Source organism: Neltuma alba, unplaced genomic scaffold, assembly GCF_004799145.2.
Source record: "Neltuma alba isolate B1F8T4 unplaced genomic scaffold, ASM479914v2 tig00013207_pilon, whole genome shotgun sequence".
Classification (NCBI taxonomy): domain Eukaryota; kingdom Viridiplantae; phylum Streptophyta; class Magnoliopsida; order Fabales; family Fabaceae; genus Neltuma; species Neltuma alba.
Genome location: NW_021637512.1, coordinates 158,688 through 178,720, shown reverse-complemented (window position 1 = coordinate 178,720; position 20,033 = coordinate 158,688). Strand labels below are relative to the sequence as shown.

At 36.2% G+C, this 20,033-nt stretch overlaps 2 protein-coding genes across 3 annotated transcripts; one reads left to right on the top strand and one right to left on the bottom strand.

Annotated features, from left to right (window-relative positions):
- Window positions 1-448: 448 nt before the first annotated feature.
- LOC114735408 (MMS19 nucleotide excision repair protein homolog) lies at window positions 449-11,613 on the top strand. Of its 2 annotated transcripts, XM_028923093.1 has the most exons (20): window positions 449-650; window positions 906-968; window positions 1,071-1,125; window positions 1,329-1,426; window positions 2,839-2,997; window positions 3,156-3,215; window positions 3,382-3,570; window positions 3,779-3,832; window positions 4,715-4,801; window positions 4,947-5,661; window positions 6,268-6,644; window positions 6,739-6,812; window positions 7,286-7,391; window positions 7,539-8,392; window positions 9,640-9,715; window positions 9,820-9,931; window positions 10,087-10,163; window positions 10,593-10,673; window positions 10,840-10,919; window positions 11,336-11,613. In XM_028923093.1, the coding sequence occupies exons 1-20, from the start codon at window positions 579-581 to the stop codon at window positions 11,367-11,369; spliced, it is 3,423 nt and encodes a 1,140-aa protein (XP_028778926.1). In that variant the 5' UTR covers window positions 449-578; the 3' UTR covers window positions 11,370-11,613. The 2 variants fall into 2 exon arrangements, with proteins under 2 accessions (XP_028778926.1, XP_028778927.1); XM_028923094.1 differs by lacking the exons at window positions 449-650; window positions 906-968; window positions 1,071-1,125 and having other exon boundaries at window positions 1,369-1,426; window positions 2,843-2,997.
- A 202-nt stretch (window positions 11,614-11,815) lies between these two features.
- On the bottom strand, window positions 11,816-18,907 carry LOC114735409 (protein PAF1 homolog). Its single transcript, XM_028923095.1, has 12 exons — window positions 17,189-18,907; window positions 16,817-16,885; window positions 15,948-16,055; window positions 15,677-15,857; window positions 15,525-15,601; window positions 15,296-15,415; window positions 14,577-14,682; window positions 13,339-13,425; window positions 13,153-13,221; window positions 12,976-13,047; window positions 12,721-12,864; window positions 11,816-12,629 (listed from the first exon to the last, which is right to left on the bottom strand). The coding sequence occupies exons 1-12, from the start codon at window positions 18,175-18,177 to the stop codon at window positions 12,492-12,494; spliced, it is 2,160 nt and encodes a 719-aa protein (XP_028778928.1). The 5' UTR covers window positions 18,178-18,907; the 3' UTR covers window positions 11,816-12,491.
- Between the last annotated feature and the right edge of the window lie 1,126 nt (window positions 18,908-20,033).

Sequence of the window (20,033 nt, the reverse complement as noted above, 5' to 3'; positions counted from 1 at the left end):
ATACCAGCTTATTTTAAATGATTTTACACTGTACAAAATAAATATACAAGAGGAGTTTTATTTCACAAAACATAAAAGAATTTTTTAATGACCTCATTAATTTGGCTTGGATTAATGCAGTGAATTTGATCATCATACTAGATCATCATTAGAAATTAGAAATTATAAAATGACGAAGCAAATGTGTTTTTGAAGACTGTGATTATAATTTTAAATACATACCAAGATGATAAATACAAACAAGCTACGTGAAGGCAAGTGGTTGAAAATTTTTGTGTACTGAACAAGTAGCTCAAATTAGGAATCCAGTAAAGAAGGGAAAGTTTATGTAGAACACTATTATTCCCAAGTGTTTTTTTTTTTTTTTGGAAAGTTACAAGACTTACTACTGGCTGGCTCTGTCCTGGCTGATTATTCCGCCTCTAGCACCTTGCTGCATTATACCCTTTCCCGCCGCTCCCAACAAGTACAAAAAGTTTTTCTTCGCTTCACCATCTCTGTAAAATCCCTTTAAACCGTCACAAAATCGTTCTCTTCCTGTAAATTCTGAAACCCTAACTTATCTGTGTTCGTTGTCAATGGCGAAACTTGATCAGCTGACTCGGTACATTGAGTCCTACGTCGACTCGTCTGCTACTTCCTCTCAGCAGGTCTACCCCCTTCTTTGAATTCCCTTTTTACAAAATGAATACTTGTATGAGCAGAGTTCAGTTATACGTCGAAGTAGCATGATTTCTTTATTCCTTTCTTTTTTTCAATTATATAATCATATAATTTTCATTGTTTTCTGAAGAAAATAACAAATTTTCCTCCTTCTGTGAGGAGGATGTGCTTTCGCTAATTGTCTACGTGCATGCTTTTCTCTTGGTTGTTGCCCATTGACAAAGTATGCTTTTGCACTGCAGTTTGCGAGTGTGGACGCAATTGGGAATCTTGTAAAGAATAATGCTTTAACTCTGGAAGCACTGGTATGCTTTTCTCTTAACCCGTTTTTTCCACGTTTATATTTAATTCCATGCGTTCATGCTAGTTTTCTCCCCATTCTTTTATTGCCACTGTTTCACTTAAAGGTTAGAGAGTTGGAGATGTATTTGACCACAACAGATGACATCATTCGTGCAAGAGGTGCGTCTTATTTGTTCTCAGATTGTATGACATTCTTAACTACATAGTTGCATACACACCATATGCATGCATGCATTCAACAATGTGTACACTTTACATATGAATACCAATGCATGTGCATTTTAATGGTATTATACCTGTGACTGTGAATAATGTGTTAATTAGAGTGAATGCTTGAGCATCCTTTGGAAACACATTTTCAGGAATCCATCTTCTAGCAGAGGTGCTTACGCGCATTGAATCAAAACCTCTTGACAAAGCAACTGTTCATACCTTGATAGCTTTCTTCAAGGATAGATTGGTCAGTATAAATATTCCTTCTACAAAATCCATTATGCTTTCGAGGTTTTTATTTGAAATATTTGTCAATTTCTTTTCCTCTCTATCTATCAAAATTTTTGGGTTTTGGGAGGCAAAAGGAGTGCAAAATTCTTTGGCATTGTGCAGTCTTTGCTGGTTTGTGGGGTATTTGGTTAGAACAGAATGTTGCTGCATCCAAATAGATTGGAGTGCATCAATGGACTTGATTGGATTGTATTGATATGGTGGATAGATTTGAGACTATGGTTGAAACTTCCATGGACATGCATTAGAATATTAGCAGTCCAGGCTAGAGTTATATTAGGGAATCATTGATGGACGTTTTACTTATCTGGGCTTACTTAGGATGTTAGTTAGGGTAGAGTTGAGCCAGACTCCAGACGGAGGGGAACCAAAGGTCAGCAAAATGCTTTATTTGTGCCAACTCTACCCGGCAGAACATCTCTGGGTCTGGTAGGTTTCAAACTAAAGTCAAGCAAGATAAATTCAGTTTTCTAAGAAGGAACTTATATTGCTGTCTGATGAAAAAAAAAAAAAAAAGGTCGATTTGGGTCTGTTATAAACTAATAAACTCTTGTTAGAAAGTAAAGACATGCCTTAGGATGGAGATGGAAATATGGATTTACATCAGAGAAATAAAAAGATCCTAATAATATCTAAGACCTATGCTTTTTGGCCTTAAAAAAAGGACCCTCGACCTAGACATCATTCTAATAGCCTGGAGACCAAGAAGAACATAAAATCCCCTTGATCAAGAACTTTGTACCGTTTCCAATATGAAATTTACCAGAGATGAAATATTACAATTGAGTTCAGCAATACAAGTTAGCTCTCCAATTCGTCTACTTGTCTCTTATCTTTAGAGAAGCTCCCTCAAAAAACCATGGGCATAGGACCAAAAGGAGGCTGTCAGCACATTCATATTCCAATTAAATCCAAGTACACGAAAGAACCTTTAAATTGGAGAATTTAATTCTCAAAAGAACAGTAGAGGTAGCATCTTGCCATAAAGCTTTCCTATGTTTACTTTTGCTATGGATTTTTAAAATTGCTTCAACCCCTACCATTTACTGATTGCACGTTAAGACTGGAGGTTAGTACCAAGCCTAACTTTAAGCATCTGCTTCATTTATACGTGTGAAAAAAATAAAATAAACTTTAAGCATTAAATCAAGCCTGACAACCTCTTTAATCGCCTCCTAACTTGAGACTTGCTGGAATTCTTGTTCTTTTGCTGGTTGAGTTTTGTGAGAGTCTGATTTGGCAGTTTCACCTTTCATTTTTTCTTTAACCAAATGTTTACTGATCATCTATGATCTCTTTTAAATGGTAGATAATTTTGTCATCAGTTTTTCCAAATAGTACTAACAACATAATATTGTATTTAATCAGGCAGATTGGAGAGCGCTGCAAGGTGCCCTTGTCGGTTGTTTGGCTATGATAAGGAGAAAAAGCAATGTGGGTATGGTAACTGATAGTGATGCCAAAGCTGCTGCTCAATCTTTTCTAGAGAATATCCAAGTTCAATCTTTAAGACAGCATGACAGAAAGGTAAGTTATGGTTAGAGTGCCTAGACATTGTTTTTGCCCTAGAAACCTGTCCAAGGATGAAAAAGACATTAGAACTTTTTCTCCTTTTGGAGTTTATTTTGATTTTTGCGATGTTATCTAAACACTTCATGTTGGCTTTTGTTGCTACAATATTGCAGCTTTGCTTTGAACTTCTTAATGGCCTGCTGGAGCTATACTCCGATGCAGTTTCTTCATTGGTAGTTTATTTTCCCTGAACACTTACACTGTAACCCAAAAAAAAAAAAAATCCAACAGTTGATGCTTGCTTTTTCATACATGTATTTCTGTTGAGATCTATCTTTTTGACACGAGGAATTATATTTTTACCATCTCAGAACACATTGCCTCTTGACTTTCCTGTAGGGAGAAGATCTTATTAATGGAATTTGTGAAGCTGTGGATGCTGAAAAGGATCCAGAATGTTTGATGCTTGCTTTTCATTGTGTTGAGAGTTTGACACGATTATATCCTGATCCTTCTGGTGTACTTTCGAATTATGCGAAGGATATTTTTGACATTTTGGAATCTTACTTTCCCATTCACTTTACTCATGTAAGCTTAATTTTTGGTCTTATACTTCCATTGAACAGCATTCATTTTCCCTTCTGTTAATTGTCATGAATCATTTGAGCTTACCTTGAAGTTAATATAATCTTTTAATTGCACTTAATGTTGCAAGCGTGTGACAAGATACTAACTTTCTTTCTAAAGACCCACATTTAGGGGTTTATTTATTTTTGTGTTTCTATTTCTTGACCAGCCCAGGGGTGGACATATTGGTGTCCAAAGAGATGAACTGTCAAGGGCTCTGATGGTATGTGCAACTTTCATTCAGACTTTGGGTAACATTTTACTTTTAGGTCATATTTCAACCTTTATTGGATGTGATAATTTAACGCCCATTTCTCCCCTCTTTTCTATTATCAACTGTTTATTGCTTGTCTGTCCACATAAAGGAACATTTTTATTGCTTACTGCGTCTGTGTTCATTCATCTACTTCGAACATCAAAAGTTCTGTTTATTGCTGAACTTTTTTTGTCTAGACTCCAGGCTGATGGTCAGATGAGGTAATTTTGTCACACTAAATTGGCATGTGTGTTTATGATGGATTTTTTATGTAAGTATTGTTTTAATTTTTTTCCCCCCCTTAAAAAAAGTGGCTTGGCAGATTTAGAATAGTTCATCTGGGGTTTTTCAGGAGGCTTAGATATCTCCAGCTGACCTGTAGGTTTTTTAAACCATCAACTTCACTGGTTTTGGCTAGAAAAAGGGCATAAATTCTTAAAGGCGTTGTCCTGAGTTGCTGATTTGTGATGTCTTTGGGGAGGACAGAATGTGAGACTGTTAAATCAGTAGTTTTTTTCCTTGATCTGAGAGTCACTTTTTAGCCTCTCCTAGAGTATGTACTAATGATCTTTTAGGGGATTGCCTTGTGGACATGTGAAGAGATTGGAACACTATATTGAGCTAAAAGTTCTGAAATGTTTTCTTTGTCTTGGGAGGATCACTCCTCCTTCTTGTACTGTTTTTTCTTTGCCCCATATTGTTGTTTCCAATCTTAAAAAATGTTGTTTGATATTTTCATAGATATTATTGAAATTGTGGTGCTTGTATTATATTTATATGTGAAACTGGTGAGCAAATGTTATTTCAGCTTTGCTACTATTATGAACTAATTATTCGACTTCTCTGCAGTCTGCATTCTCTTCCTCGCCCATTTTTGAACCATTTGTCATTCCTTTGCTTCTCGAGAAACTTTCTTCCTCCCTACTTTCAGCAAAGGTTTGTCTCAATGGAATATATATAGTTCTTCCTGAAGTGCTAGATATTTGTTAGTTACCTTTATGCTTTCCTTCTTTCTGCATTAATTTGGTCTTTGAATAAAGAGACATGAATTTTTTGTGCGTTTGATTTTCCATGCTTATAGGTTGATTCCTTAAAGTATCTGAAGGCTTGCTCCTGCAAGTATGGAGCAGAGAGAATGGCAAATCATGCCAGGGCTATCTGGTCTTCATTAAAAGATGCAATATCTACTTATTTGGAAGAGCCAGTTCTTTCTTTTACTTCAGAACCTCTAGTTGGGGTTAACTTTCAGAAGAATGAAATTGTGACGGAGGCTCTATCCCTTCTTCAGTTGCTTATCAAGCAAAATAGTGGTTTGTTAGTGAGCTTGATTGTTGACGATGAAGATGTGAACATGGTTTTCAACTCCATTTCATGTCATGAGAGATACAATGATATTCCTGTTCAAGGAAAGCAAAAAATACATGTTGTTGGTTGTATTCTCTATGTTACTGCCAAGACTTCCTTTTCCTCATGCAATCTTGTGTTTCAGAGTCTTTTCTCTCGAATGATGGATGCTCTGGGATTTCCCATAAGAGAAATCAATAGTTTGCCAAATGATAATATGTTGCCCCTTACAGGAGTTAAGTTTGGATTCCTTTATCTCTGCATTGAGCTACTTTCAGGTTGCAGGGATTTGATTGCGGTGTCTGAGGAACCAGGGCTGAATTGTGATTTTGAGCATGAGGCATTCTGCACCATGCTTAATAATTTTTCAAGTTCATTATTCAATGCCTTTGCTTCTGCCTTGTCATTTGGTGCTGATAATCACCTTCTTGATCCAGATATTTATATTGGAGGTTAGATCTGTTTTTCCTATTTGAGCATGATTATATTCTGACTCCTCAACCTTGAAAACTTGGTTACAGACTCCTAGTTTATTTATTATGTGGTCCAATTACATGGTCTGTTTTGGTTGATTTTGTGTTGTTCTGTTGTCCCTCTGTCCCCTTCTCATCAAGGAACAAACTCGTATAAGATCTGTTTGTTGACTGAAGAGAACTATGTGTATAGTCACATTAGTTTTTTCATGTTGATCTGTAATGTTTCCATCTAATGCAGTGGTTAGTGCTATCCTCTATTCCTCTGATTGATTTGTATCCAATTATATCATGTAAACTGTGAATCCAATTGGGTCAGATTGAATGGTTTCAAATTGATTGTTACGTCATGTCAGTCAATTTAAATATTTTGGAATATGATTTCTTTTACATTTATTTATTTATTGTTGTTATACTTAATGTTTAGATTAGTTGCACAAATTCATATTGCTAATTATTAAATGCACAAATAAATATATTGTGGCAATGCAATTTGGTACTTTTGCTTCACTGCATTGTTTGCTTGTCAAAATGTTATAGTTTCAAGGTGCTGATTTCCATATTTTCTTTGGTAATGATGTGCAGTCAAGGGTTTGGAGATATTGGCTATGTTTCCAGGAGATACTTTTCCAATTACGAAACTTCTATTTGAAAATATTTTGAGGAAATTTATATCAGTTATCACAGAGGATTTCAATAAAACAGTGTTATGGGAGGCGGCATTGAAAGCATTGGTTTGTATTGGATCATTTGTTCATAAGTTTCATGAGTCTGAAAAGGCGAAGAGCTATAGCAGATTTGTTGTAGAAAAAATTGTCAAACTGCTGTCTCTTGATGATACTATGCCTTTTCCACTCAAACTGGAAGCATTATCTGGCATAGGCATGACTGGAGTGATGTATATGCTGAAAGTTCTTCAAGAGTTTGAAGGGGCTGTATTTGCTAATCTGTCTATGATTTTTGTATGTACATAACTCCAATATTTTTTCTGCGACCCTTTATTTCAATAAATTTAGTGGTATCCTCATTGTTGGGCCTTTGGGGTACTTTTTGTAGGTCCATGGGAATTTAAGGTCTACCGAAACTGTTATTCAGCTTCTAGAGTGCTTCTCAGACAAGTTGCTCCCATGGTATTCAATTATACCAGATAGCTTTTACAATATTTTCACTCCTTTTTAACTTTTTATGCAATTATTATGTTTTCTGCACTCTTGTGACCTGCAGATTACTAAATTTGTGATCATTATTGTATTCATCATTGGGCTCTAGGCTTAGCCTTTCATAATAAACTGATTAGTTCATTGCTAACAACATAGGTGATATACGTGGCAGTTCAGTGATGAAGAATTGAATATTCTTGACCAACTATTTACATATAAATATCCCTCCTTTGGAAAAGTTTAACCAACTGAAACTCTATATATTCAATATATTTTGTACCAGAAATAAAAGTACGTTATGGACTGGTAGCTCCCCCCCCCCCCCCAAAAAAATCCCTGGTGTCAGGTTACATCAACTGGAGAGACTCGTGTTTTTCACTGTGCATAAGAGTCTTGGAAGATTTTTTATTGATGTGATTTCGTTTTAATCTGAACATTGCCAGGATCCATGAAAATGGATGTTCTGAGGCACCTGTGGTGCATTTTGCTGTGGAAGTTTGGAATCAAATAGGAATTTGCATGGGCTCTACCGTCCCATTTGAGGAAAAGGTATACATTGTTATGACTAACACGTGTTGGTCAAGCTCAATTTATTTTGTGAGTTAATTTTAATTATATATTGTACTTGTTTATCGCTGAATAGCAATTAAGTGACACAATCTAATATTGATGCTGATTTTTCTGCTATTATCTTAGGGACTTCTGGATGCAATTATGAAAGTGATGAAGCTTGCTGTTGCCTATTGCTCTGTGGAAAGCCAGAATATTATTATTAAAAAAGCATATGACATACTTTCATCGCACACTAGTTTTCAGTTCAAGGAACTGGATAGATCACCTCTAACTCCTGGACAACATGATGTTTCTGATCGAGAGAAACGGGTGGTCTCAATATTTGCATCAGCAGTTATCGCAGTTTGCCCCCAAACATGCATTCCAAATGAAAGAATAATGCTGCATCTATTTATCATAACCCTCCTCAGGGGTGTTGTTCCAGCAGCTCAGGCCTTGGGTTCTATGATTAACAAAATGGTTTCAAAATCTGAAGGTACTGAGACTTCCAGTTATCTTACCTTGGAAGAAGCTCTTGATATTATATTTGACACGAAAATAACTGGTCAGAAATGTAGTCAAATGAATCAAGGACATGATGTGGTTCTGACTGATTTATGTCTTGGAGTTGGAACTGATAGATTGCTTCAACTCAATGCCATTTGTGGACTCTCATGGCTTGGAAAAGGTTTGCTTCTACGTGGTCATGAAAAGATTAAAGATGTCACTATGATTTTTTTGAAGTGTTTATCATTGGGCCCAAAGAGTGCCTTGCCTTTGATCCAAGATTTGCAAGAAGAAACTCCCGTGAAGAATTTGGATCCTTTAGTAATGAAATGTGCTGCTGATGCATTTCATATTCTTATGAGTGATTCTGAAGATTGTTTAAACAGAAAGTTCCATGTCAGAATACGACCACTCTATAAGCAGCGGTTTTTCTCTTCCATGATGCCTGTATTTCTGCAGTTGATCCCCAAATCTCATTCTTCAATCTCCAGGTACAATATCCTCCCTTGCCCCAAAAAAAACCCCACCCTCCAAGAACAACTTAACATACCTGATTTTACGCTATAATTTCTTGTCACCTTTTGAATTCCATGTTCAAATTATTCTCTGCTTGCCCAGCCAGAGGAAATCATTAACATTTTCTAATTGGAAATTACCATAATTTCATGTGGACCAAAATTCTCTGCCTGCATACTTTGCAACGATCAGATTGTGTTGTCCGAGACTCCTAGCTCCTTATTCTTTTGGACCAGAATAACGTTTTTATAATATTGATTTTATTGTCACTGTGGAAGTATGCTAATTTATTTAGCGTTCTGTTCATTCCGTGAAGGTTAAGAAGTCACCACTTTAGTCAATGCATGGTTGTAGGAGATTGATTTCTAATTTAAGGTTTTCAAGTATCAGACTGTTGATGCATCTGGTGCTGCTTTGATCTAGTGCTAGGTGATAATTGCTGTAGTTCATCTTTAATGAGTTCTTGTTTATTTCACTGTATGCGTTCCCTCTTTTTCAAAAGTGGCTTTGGCTTCTGCAGTTTGTCTTTCTTTGTTTTTTTTTTAACAATTTTTTTCTTACCAATTTTTTTTAGACAAGTAGGCTTCGGCAGTTTTCTTAGTGGATATTATTGTGTTTTGAGAATAATCTATGTATGTTTTGACCAAGCACCAACGTCTATCTGGCAGATATTCCTATTTTCCCCTTAAATTTGGTATGCTGTTTGTATATCAACGTGAATTAGTCTAGCAGAATTGCTGAACCAGGCATATGAAAAATGGAATGACTTTGCAAAGATTTTTGAGATAATATCATACTACCTTCGATTTTTAATATAAGAGCTTGTTTAACTTTTATTTTGGTCCTAAATATAAGATCTCAGTTCATTTTGTCTCTCATATTTATCTATTTTTTCCTCAAGAAAGTCCTTGTAATAATGGTAACTATAACCAATATACTTGATTAGTAAGGACATTTTAGAAAAGAGAACACATATTTATTACGAATAACTAACTTAGTTAGTTTTCTTAATCTATTTTAATTCGTCAACTAGCTCTTATATTAAAGACTGGAAGTAGTAGTTTAAACTGTTGAATATCATGAATAGATTTGTGAACTTGCTGTTTAATGCATGCAAAAAGCATAGTATTGCCAATGAACTATTTTACCTGGTTTTTCTTTTGTATCTTTTCCTTCCACGACAAAATGCTTACACCCAGGCCGTTATCCTGCTCAATTTCAGGTCTATGTTATATCGAGCTTTTGCTCATATCATATCTGATACTCCACTAATTGTAGTATTGAATGAAGCCAAAAAGGTTAGTTTCAGAAATTTGAAACTAGGTAATTTAATTACTTATACACATGTTGAATTTTATTGATCACCCCCTTTATTATCGTAATTCCTGTGCTAATTTTGCAGCTGATACCAGTTCTCCTGGATTGCTTGTCCATGATGACAGAGGATCATCAAGATAAACATTTGTTGTATGGTCTGCTGCTTGTTTTATCGGGGATCTTAACTGAGAAGAATGGTAGTTCCTATGCTTGTATCTTTATTGCTGCCCATAAAATATTATTGAATCAGTGACCTGCGAATGCCACTCGTTAATTTACTTTGCCCACTCAACAAGGGGTTATACATTGAGACTAACAAATTGATTTCCATGTATAAATAATGTGCATGCAGGGCATGAAGCTGTTGCTGAGCATATACATATTATCGTCAATGGCCTGATCAGGCTTGCAGAGTACCCTCATAAATCGGTCAGTATTTTATTGTTAATTTATTTGCTGCTGAAATGTCCTGAGCTGTGTTGTAAAGCAATTTTATCACCTGTGTTGTGCCCTGACACACCAGGTGGAGTAGTCTAAACATTTTTCTTGCTCTGGATTATGTTGGAGCGGTAGGGTAGACCCGGGCTCCTAGCCTCAGTTATTAATTTATGAATGAAACCGATGTATTTCAACTTAAAAAGAGTGTCCAAAAAATCTCATTTAAAAGACGAGCTGTGCGAGTATGTTTTCTTTCTTACCCTGCCTTACCTCACTGCTTTGCTGAAGAATTTGTCCCAAGTCTTGGAACATTCATATCTCCGTTTCTCATACTCAATCTCCTTTTAGGCTATCACTTTATTGCCTAAAACAGCTCAAAGTCAACGATGATATTAATGGACTTCTCTCTCTCTCATGCAGCTTGTCAGAGAGACGGCCATTCAATGTCTCATGGCCATGTCCGAGATGCCCCATGCCCGTATCTATCCTATGAGAAGACAGGTATGTTTGACGTTTAGCAACATGTTGATTGTTTGGTCTTGTAGAGATGAAGAGTATTGAATTTGTGAAGTGGTTTTATATTTGATTATCACCTTCCTCTTTGTGCTGAACTGTTCGGGAAGATTATCCTTGCTTTGATTTGTACTCACCGGAACGATTATATTAGGTACTAAAAGCAATATCAAGGGCTCTTGATGATAAAAAGAGAGTTGTTCGTCTTGAAGCTGTCAAATGCCGACAAGCATGGTTGGTACTCTAGTGATATACTGAAACTTCTCCTAGAAATGTCAAAACTATGCTGTCTTCTGTTTTGCTTTTTATTTATAAAAAAAAAAAAAATACGTCTCTTTTGAATTTAAAAATATTGCAATGACGTTTCTCGAACAAAATGAAGCTTCGAATTGATAGATATATATATATATATATATAGATATAGATATATGTGATTTTTAACACTAAATATATGTTGAATTAGTATAAAATATTCAAACTTTAGAATACATTAAATTTGGATGTTTTGGGTAAATTTTTATGCATACTCACAATGGAAAATTGTGTTATATTAACTTACATCTCAGAAAGGAATATGTTTTGTATCGCTTCTTTATGGGTTCTTGGTTGATGTTTTCTTGTAGTCATATTTGTTGGTTGACCGTTGACAGGGCGTCGATTGCAGCCAGGAGTCTTCATTTTTAAACTTTTCAGGCGACTGAAACCGTTTTGACCGTTGGTTTCTACCCAGGCGCATCTTGTTCATAGTAAAAGCTGACATCCCATTGGCAAAGTTTGCTTCTTTCCACTGAATGATTTTTCTATTTTCTTTCATACAATTTATTTTTCACTTGTTAAAAGATATTAGTTCTTACACTCGAGCGGATATGTCCTTATCCCTTGTATCATTCTTTCTGATATATTGCGTCGATTTTTTTTTCCCGGAATACCATGTAAGGCTCCTGTACAGAAGAATGCCAAAACTGAGAAACCACTTGAATTGTGAAATTAATTATCCAAGTCTAATTTATATCTTGTCCCCTGCAGATAGTCATGAATTAGTCACTCACTGAACAGTGAACAAGATTTACCAAGCTGCATTGATAGAAAAGATAAAACAAAATTGCGAAATGTAAACTAACAACCGAAGGTTAAAAATACATCAAATGGTTGAAATTTAATGATACCAAGGCAACAACTTATTACACAAGGAAAAATAGAAATCGCTTGTACAACTTATACAACAATGGAAGATGATCACGCAGATGCTCTGGTTGAACTTATATTTTACGGAAATCTCTCGACGTCAGTTGTCATTCCTCATCACTGGACTGAAGAAAACAAACTGGGCACAAAGATTTTTTGATTGGGAGGCTTCCTCCGCAATTCATAATCTAGATCAGCCTCCTCCATTATGCATCACAAAACCCACCAAATACGTCCAGCAAAGCCTGCATTTTAGTTTGTTGTTCGCCAGCCCATGCAGAGAGAATCATTTCACCAGATTTTTGTCAATTCTCACGCTATTGTCAACATGTGAAGGACTTTAGAGTTAGGATGGTATACTACTAATTTTCACGAAAATATTATCGTAGATGATACAATGATATTCTCCGGGCATTGTGCTCGATGATTAACTTGAAACTGCCTACAATCAGGAAGGGTATGTGTATAAATTTAACGGACAAAATTTATAGGATCGAACATGTTGTCCTCCTTTCATTGAAACGCTCGGGTCAGGTCAAACTAACTGCCTGCCGCTAACTCAGCAGCCACATCCTCATCGAGCAAAGTTCGCTTTGAGGCATTGACATTTGCTTCGAAGGCTCATTCAGACATGTCATCCTCCGCTCCACTAGATTGATAATTATCCTGGTGCATTGCAACTCTATGTTGCTGTTCTAGATCGTCATCCATGTCTAAAGCCCTTCTCTTTGAAGAACTGCCCTTTATGTTTGTATAACCCTTTGAAGCAATTACAATACAAGAGTCATTTATTTTAATAATCTCAATGGCTAAGACAAGATTTAAGATTGCTTCAGTGTCATAGTCATACCACAGAATCCTTCCGTTCAATTGCAGCAACGGTTGGCCTTCGTCTCACAGTCACTTTTGAAGGCGCAGCAAATTGCTCAACCTCATCAGTTGATCTTCCCTCATTAGCCCTCTTTTTTCTCAACAAAAGTTTTGTTGGAAGAGGCTGCAGATTAAAATTGGAATAAATTCACAATGACACATCTGAAAAACTAAGTAGCAATATGCAAGACAGACGGATGGTAGAAATCATGGATATATTAGCTCCAGAAAATACCAAATATCGTGCTTCTGACTGTTCGAAAGAAACCAAGTATGTTGCAGGGTCATCTACATCATCACCCCGAACCTATTGAGGTATAACAACAAAATTGGTGTAGTGTCAAAAAAGGAAATTCTTTTAGTATAATCAAAATAAATGATAATAGCATCAATTTTGACATTTGCTACATACATCCCAGAGATATTCTCGAACCCAAGAATATGAGATATCTTCAGTTTCATCATACATATCCTTTGGTAGCTGCCATAAAAGTCAGATACAAAAGTCAGCAGCTTCAAATATATATAAATATATATATATATAGGTATCCAAAAACTGAAATGTGAATAAAGCTTATTAATGCAGAGGCTTGTCTACCTCTCCAGGTGTTGGGACCATGTATCCCAAAAATTTCTCAGGATTTGCATGATCTGCACCCGTTGCAACATAACTTTTCATAATTGCCTGTGAGAATGGATAGGAGTCAACATCCAGCACATTCAGTAGTCATCACCACAAATAATCAAAACACTTTAAGAAAGTATCGAATGCGCCTTTGCATGAAGGATTAGAAAATAATCAATGCCAATCTGGCTTGAGTAGTCATCATAACAAGAAAGACTGAAAGCAGATTAAGTCACCACAAATTACAGAAAAGGGTGATTTCAAGATAAGATGAACTTATGGCAATAAAGCACCCACTTGAGGTTTTGTTCACAAACTTGTATATTATGATGTCCTAACAAGTCCCGTGACATGCAAGAAAATTATAACTATCAACATGCCCCCCTTTGACAGCCATTATAATGTCACGTTTGGTACGAAGCATTGAAAATGAGAAATAAGAATTGGGATTAAGAGTGAAAAACTACATTAAAAGAGTGTTTAGTATAAGTAATTGTTTGATACTTAGGATTAGACAAGTCCACATATGTGGGATTGGAGAATACCACGGGAGAAGGTGGTATTCTCCAATTCCGTTTACATGCGATTGTCTAATCCCATGTGATAAGAAATCACTTATGTTAAACATCTTTTTAACACATGTTTTCAATCCCAATTCCAATCCTTACTCTTTATTTTCAATGCTTCGTACTGTCATGGAACAGCAATATCATCACTCAACTTCAATACCAATGACCAACAACAGCAAAGCAGTTTAGTAGTAAGAGGTTTGAGATACGGCGGCATATGGATTGTAAAGATTGCCATGTGACTACAAACAAAAAATTCTTCCCTGTAGTACAGGGACAATAAGACCCCGAGGCCAAAAACATTTTTTGTACTACAATGAGTTGTATGTATCCGTATGTATTATACCAGTAATTCAAATGCATATTGAATGTATCAGTAGATAATTCCACAAGACCTGTGAGGTATGCAACTACATGCAGTCAAACCAATAATGGCTTTCCTGATATTGTCTAGATTTTTTCACTGCCTTGCAAATGTCCCAATATAAAATTTTATTCTTATTTACTATTATAAAAAGGAAAGTAAAAAAAAAAAAAATCAAGAACAAAGATAATAGCAGGATAGACAAATCTCTAAAATCTATGACCAAGATTTAGGCTACTAGGAACTAGCAACAGGTTTGTCATTGTGCGATGGCCTACCCTTGATTCATGGGCATCACGAACAGATTTATCCAACTTACTGTAGATTTCCGAATCAACTGTTGGAGCACTATCAAATGCTGCAACAACAAATTGGTCATCATATCTGCAAAACAAGATGACATACAGCTTAGGTAATATGACCACAAAAACATGCTATGAAGAAGCACCAATTTTTGGCAAATAAATTTAGATTAGGGTTTGCTTGGTTGGGAGGAAAGGAGCAAAGTTAAACTTTCTGAGAGTAATGAAACTGCCACCATATGATTAAAAACTATAACTTCTCGAAAATATTATTGAGCACGTAACTTACTGATTAAACATTAGGGTAGTTTTACTTCCCTAATTTTATTTTTCAAAAAGAATTCAAAAATTACCCTTTATAAGTATTTAATTCATAATTAATATATGGATATTTATGTCTTCAACATGAAAAAACAAATGTAATTAAAAAATAATATTAACTTCTTGGGAAACAAAAAAGTTAAACAAGCAAGTCGGAGATGAACTTCTTGAGAAACAACTTCCCAAAAAGTATATTTCCTGAGAAGTTAATATCCCATCAAATAGGATTGGTTTTTTTTTTTTTTTAACTATTAAAGATGATTAATTGAACTAAGTGACTCTTTAATATGTAATGCAAACAATCAACTGACCCATAGGCTAACATGCCAAGGTACTATTTCTTTCACTGACAAGCATCATTTATTAGGCCATACCTTTCAAAATCAGGCAGCAGAGGCAGAACCTCAACAGGATACAAATTTTTGTTAGTTGCATGAACAGGGGGCAATTTAGCTGCTTCAAATGACGCTTCTATTTGCTTGATTTGTCTTTCCCTGTAACATTAGTTTATTATGAGTTACACCGAAAAAATATCACTGAGGTCATATAATAATTTTCATATTTAAAATTGACATCTGATGGGAAAGCTCAGTAACAGCATACCTATCATTGAGATTTTCCAAAATATTGCGCCCTCCCCTCATCTCTCGAAGTTCTTTTGCTTGTTTTTCAGTTAAAGACTGCAGCAGAACATTATCAAGTTATTACTGCCAGGTAGAATAGTGTGCCATTATTCCAACAAACATGTCCAATACCTGTTTTGCTGATTCCATGCTCAGAGGAGATATATATTGTGTTTTAACAAGCCAAGCAACGCCTTTATCAGTAGGCCTTTCCTTTCTTCTTATGCCGGGTTTTTTAACAGGGGTTACTGCTTCATCATCTCGCAATAATTCTTCATCCTCTGGAGCAAGAGGTGGTCTGACGCTGGGAGGACTACAGGACAGGTGAAACATAATTCATCACACCTAAGTCAGGGTAAACAATCGAAGTTATCAAATATAGCAAAGAAGTTGAGGATGATACTTGTAAACACTGAGATCAAGCAGGTCCAGAGGTATCCCAAGATCTGGCTCCACAAAAAGTTTGGGTTTATATAATTTCTCCAGAGATGTGATTGTATACTTTGAATATCTGCACAATGATTAGAAGATACCAAAATGACATACAATCCAAGAGAAATATGTATATCCTGTAAAGCATCAAGCCAACAAAATGAAGCAGTTTAATAACATAGCATAGCCCAAAAATATCCAAATCCACATAAGCCAATTCCATCCCCAGTCCACATTATAATCTTAATATCTTGTAGGGATTTCGTCTGCTCAATTTCAAGAATGGTGCATAAGTCTCTATAGCTGTTTCTATAAAGTGATAGTGTTCTATTTCCATCATTCATTTTCTCTACGGGGGATTTCACACACTTTCTAAGAGCTTAAAGACAACCTTGTCCTTTTGGACAGCAATATCTTAATTTCTCTCCACAAGCTCCAACAGGAATCAGCTCCACACCTACCCTCACCTTCTCTCCAACCCCAAGAAAAAAGAAAAAGAACAAACAAATAAAAGGAAAAAAATGCTGCTGGGAAGTATAGGTGCAGCACCAATTGAGGAGTGTTTTTAATATGAAAGGTGGGAAAAGCAAATCCTCATTATTGACTCTTTAATGAATGGTCAAGATAAAAAACCTAAAGCAATATCACGTATCCAGGACACCCTCTCTAACCTGCTTGGCAACCCCGCACCCGAAAAAATAAAACCCAAAAGGGCAGAAAAAAGATGTAAAAATCAAAGACAACCACTGACTGTAGAGATATGTATGTTAAGTGCTAAGAAACATGAACATGTTACCTACGACGAACATACAATGTGAAGAAGAAAATAAGAATACATACTGATCTTTTTCTTTCTTGAATGCCATAAGCTTGGGTTGTGCACTTGGATCTGGAAGCTCATTTCGGAATCTTGAATGTTGAATACATATAAGAATGTATCAGTAGTAGAAGGAAATACCACAAAAATGGCACAAAAGTCCCCTTCGTTACAACAATTACAGTTTCCCGCGTTATGAATTAATACTGACACTCATATGATATAAATAAAATTAAATTAAACATCATTTAAAAAAAAAAAACCATAACAGAAAAAAAAATTTTAAGAACAATATATACGGAAGAATCAGATGTTTTATGTCTACATTGATGACCAGGTAAAGCAAGAAAAATGAAAGAAATATTGAAACACGGAAAACATATCAGCATACTCACTTCAGCTTGCACAAAAATGTCGTGGGCTTTTTCAACCTATTTTCAATCCTCTCACCGCTCAGTAGCGGAGCAGTTCTCTTTTCACCCATTCGCGAGCCTACAATTGAACCATGCCCCTTCCCAGATGACAAAATCTGGGTCTTTTGCAGAACACTGTTCTGTGATTCCTTCAGTTGCTGCCTATGCTTTTCTTCCTGCCGTTGCTTCTCAAATTCTCTCTTTTTCCTCAGCCTCCTTTCCTCCTCTGTCTCAATCCTCCCAGGAGGTCCATTTGATTTCTTCGGTGGCATTGCAGGAACAGCAGGCTTCTGCTGTTTATGAGGCATCCCATGCTGGGAATGCTCATGATCACGCCTAACAGATGGCACAGGCCCTTTGTTACGGTCGTGGAATCGCCTATCATCCTTAATTTGATGATGTTGTGGAGGAGCTGCAGCTGAAGGTGGTGAACTTGGGGGAGGTGGAGGTGGGATGGAAGAACTTGGTGGCGGAGACAGAGGAGGTGGAGGTGGCTGCTGGTCATACTGAGGGAACTGACCAGATGGATAATACATAGGAGGATGTGATGGAGGCTGCAAGTTAGCTGAATTTTGTTGCGGCATTGAAGGTGCTGGTGGCGGAGGAGGTGGTGGAGGCGGGTAAGAAGTTTCAGGCGGTGGTGGAGGTGGTGGCTGATATGGATACTGCTGATGGGAAGGAGGAGGAGGGGGAGGAGGTTGTTGACTTCTTGGAGCACCGTAATGCTGTGAAGAAGAAGATGATCCATATCCACCATGATGATAATTAGAATTTGGGGGCATTTGGGCGTAATTTTGGGGAAAAGAAGTAGAAGGAGCTGAAGGCATATTGCCATCGCCTCCACCATAGCCCCAGCTTTGATTGTACTGATTTCCACGTTGTTGTTGAGGTGGATGTCCCGGTGCTATAGGATTTTGACTCGGAGGTGGACCATACGACGATTGCGGCGGAAAAGGCCTGTAAGAGGCCATGGCTGATTCAGGGTTCTAGCTCCGTCAATGAGATTAACAACTATGGATCAAAAGAACTGCAAATACCTTCTCCAGCACTGCCAAGGAAAAAACTTTCAAGCCGATAGGTTAACAAGCTCTAGGGCAATCTCCTACAGTTTATTTCTTTCCCTCCTCCAATCCCCAAATCTCAAAATTCAAGTTGAGCAAGAGTAAGCCCCGAAAATAAAATTATTACCAACAATTAAAATAATAATAATAATTCCAAATCGCAAGCGCGCCAGGACCTCTGAAAAATTAATAGACTAGCAAGAGCGCAACGAAGTTTTAGTACATAAAACTCAAAAGGGGAACAGATATTCCAAGAAGAAATAAAACTGGGGAATTCAAGCTCTAATTCCTTTTGAAGTCACCTAAATCAAAACGGAAATCCTGAAAGCAAAAAATAATCTAAGTGCCGTGGATACCCTAGAAAGCCTAATTCTAAACTTGCCGCAGATTATGCCGATATCGAACCCCAAGTTGGAAGGAAGCAATTGAGGTGGACGCATATCATATCAGTCGTAACTAAAAATCAAGGAAGAAAGGGAGTGAAGAGCAGTGGTGGAAGACAGAGAGACAAAAGAGAAGACGGAGGGGAGAAATCGGAAGATCGACGGAGATTGACTGCAGAAATCAGAGAAGAAGCACGCAGCGGGAAATCTCGAGTTTTTATTCTGGCAACTCGGCGTTCCTCGTTTGCCGTTTTTTCCCGATTAATTATGCTCTGAGAAACATTAATTGCCTAATTGGCAACTAAAACCCTACTAAATTTTTATTGGAGTATGAATATTTATTATCATTATTATTCCAAATTTTTTGTTTTTAAAACTGGCATTATCTTTTGACCAAAAAAAAAAAAAACTGGCATTATCTATCCCATGTAAACAAGATAGACGATTCAAATTATTTGCATGAGAAAATTACCTTGTAAAATCTCTCTGATGAAATTTTATAATGCTTAATCTAATACGAAATTTTCATATAAACCTTTTTTCCGTTATTTTAGAAGTTCAAGTTTCTTCATTTTTTACCCTTTACTTATCATTTTAATTTTGTATTTGTTTTATTTTAGTTCATATAAAATAATATTTCACAATAATGAAAAGATTATCAATCTGAGAGTCACTTTAAGCGACAAAAGATGTGGAAAAGAGTGTGCGACCTGAAAATAGGGTGGACTTCTCGTTAAAGAAAACAATAAGTAATACTTCCAGTTCTTAATATAAGATTTTGTTTGATTTTTATTTTAGTTTTAAATATAAGATCTCAATCCACTTTGCCTCTTATATTTATACATTTTTTCCAAAATAGTCCTTCTAACAATGATGATTATAGCCAATATACTTAATTAGTAAAGATATTTTAGAAAAGACAACACATATTTATTACAATAACTAATTTAACTTATTTTCTTAATTTCTTCAAATTAGTCATTAGCTTTTATAATTAAGACGGAGGTAGTATTTGTTAAACATTAATAAATTTAAGATAAATATATATTGATTTTTTTAATCCCAAATTTAATGTGAAAACATAATAACTATACTTTGAAGATGTAATCAATCCTCATGATTCAAATAAAAGAAACCGGTGGGTGAAAGTGAAGTGCCCTGCCCTTTATGGGAGGCAGGCTTGTGCACTTTGGGTTAAAAAGTTAAAAAAATAAGGTGGAATTGGCATGATAAAGAAAAGATTGCAGAATTGGAAAGCACGTGTACAGTAACAGTAACGACGTAACGTTTGTAAACGCATGGGGAAATAGTACTGAATGCGCTGTTTCCAAAGGTTAAAGACTGAATGGATGACGGAAGAACGTGAAAGAAAGAGGGACAGAA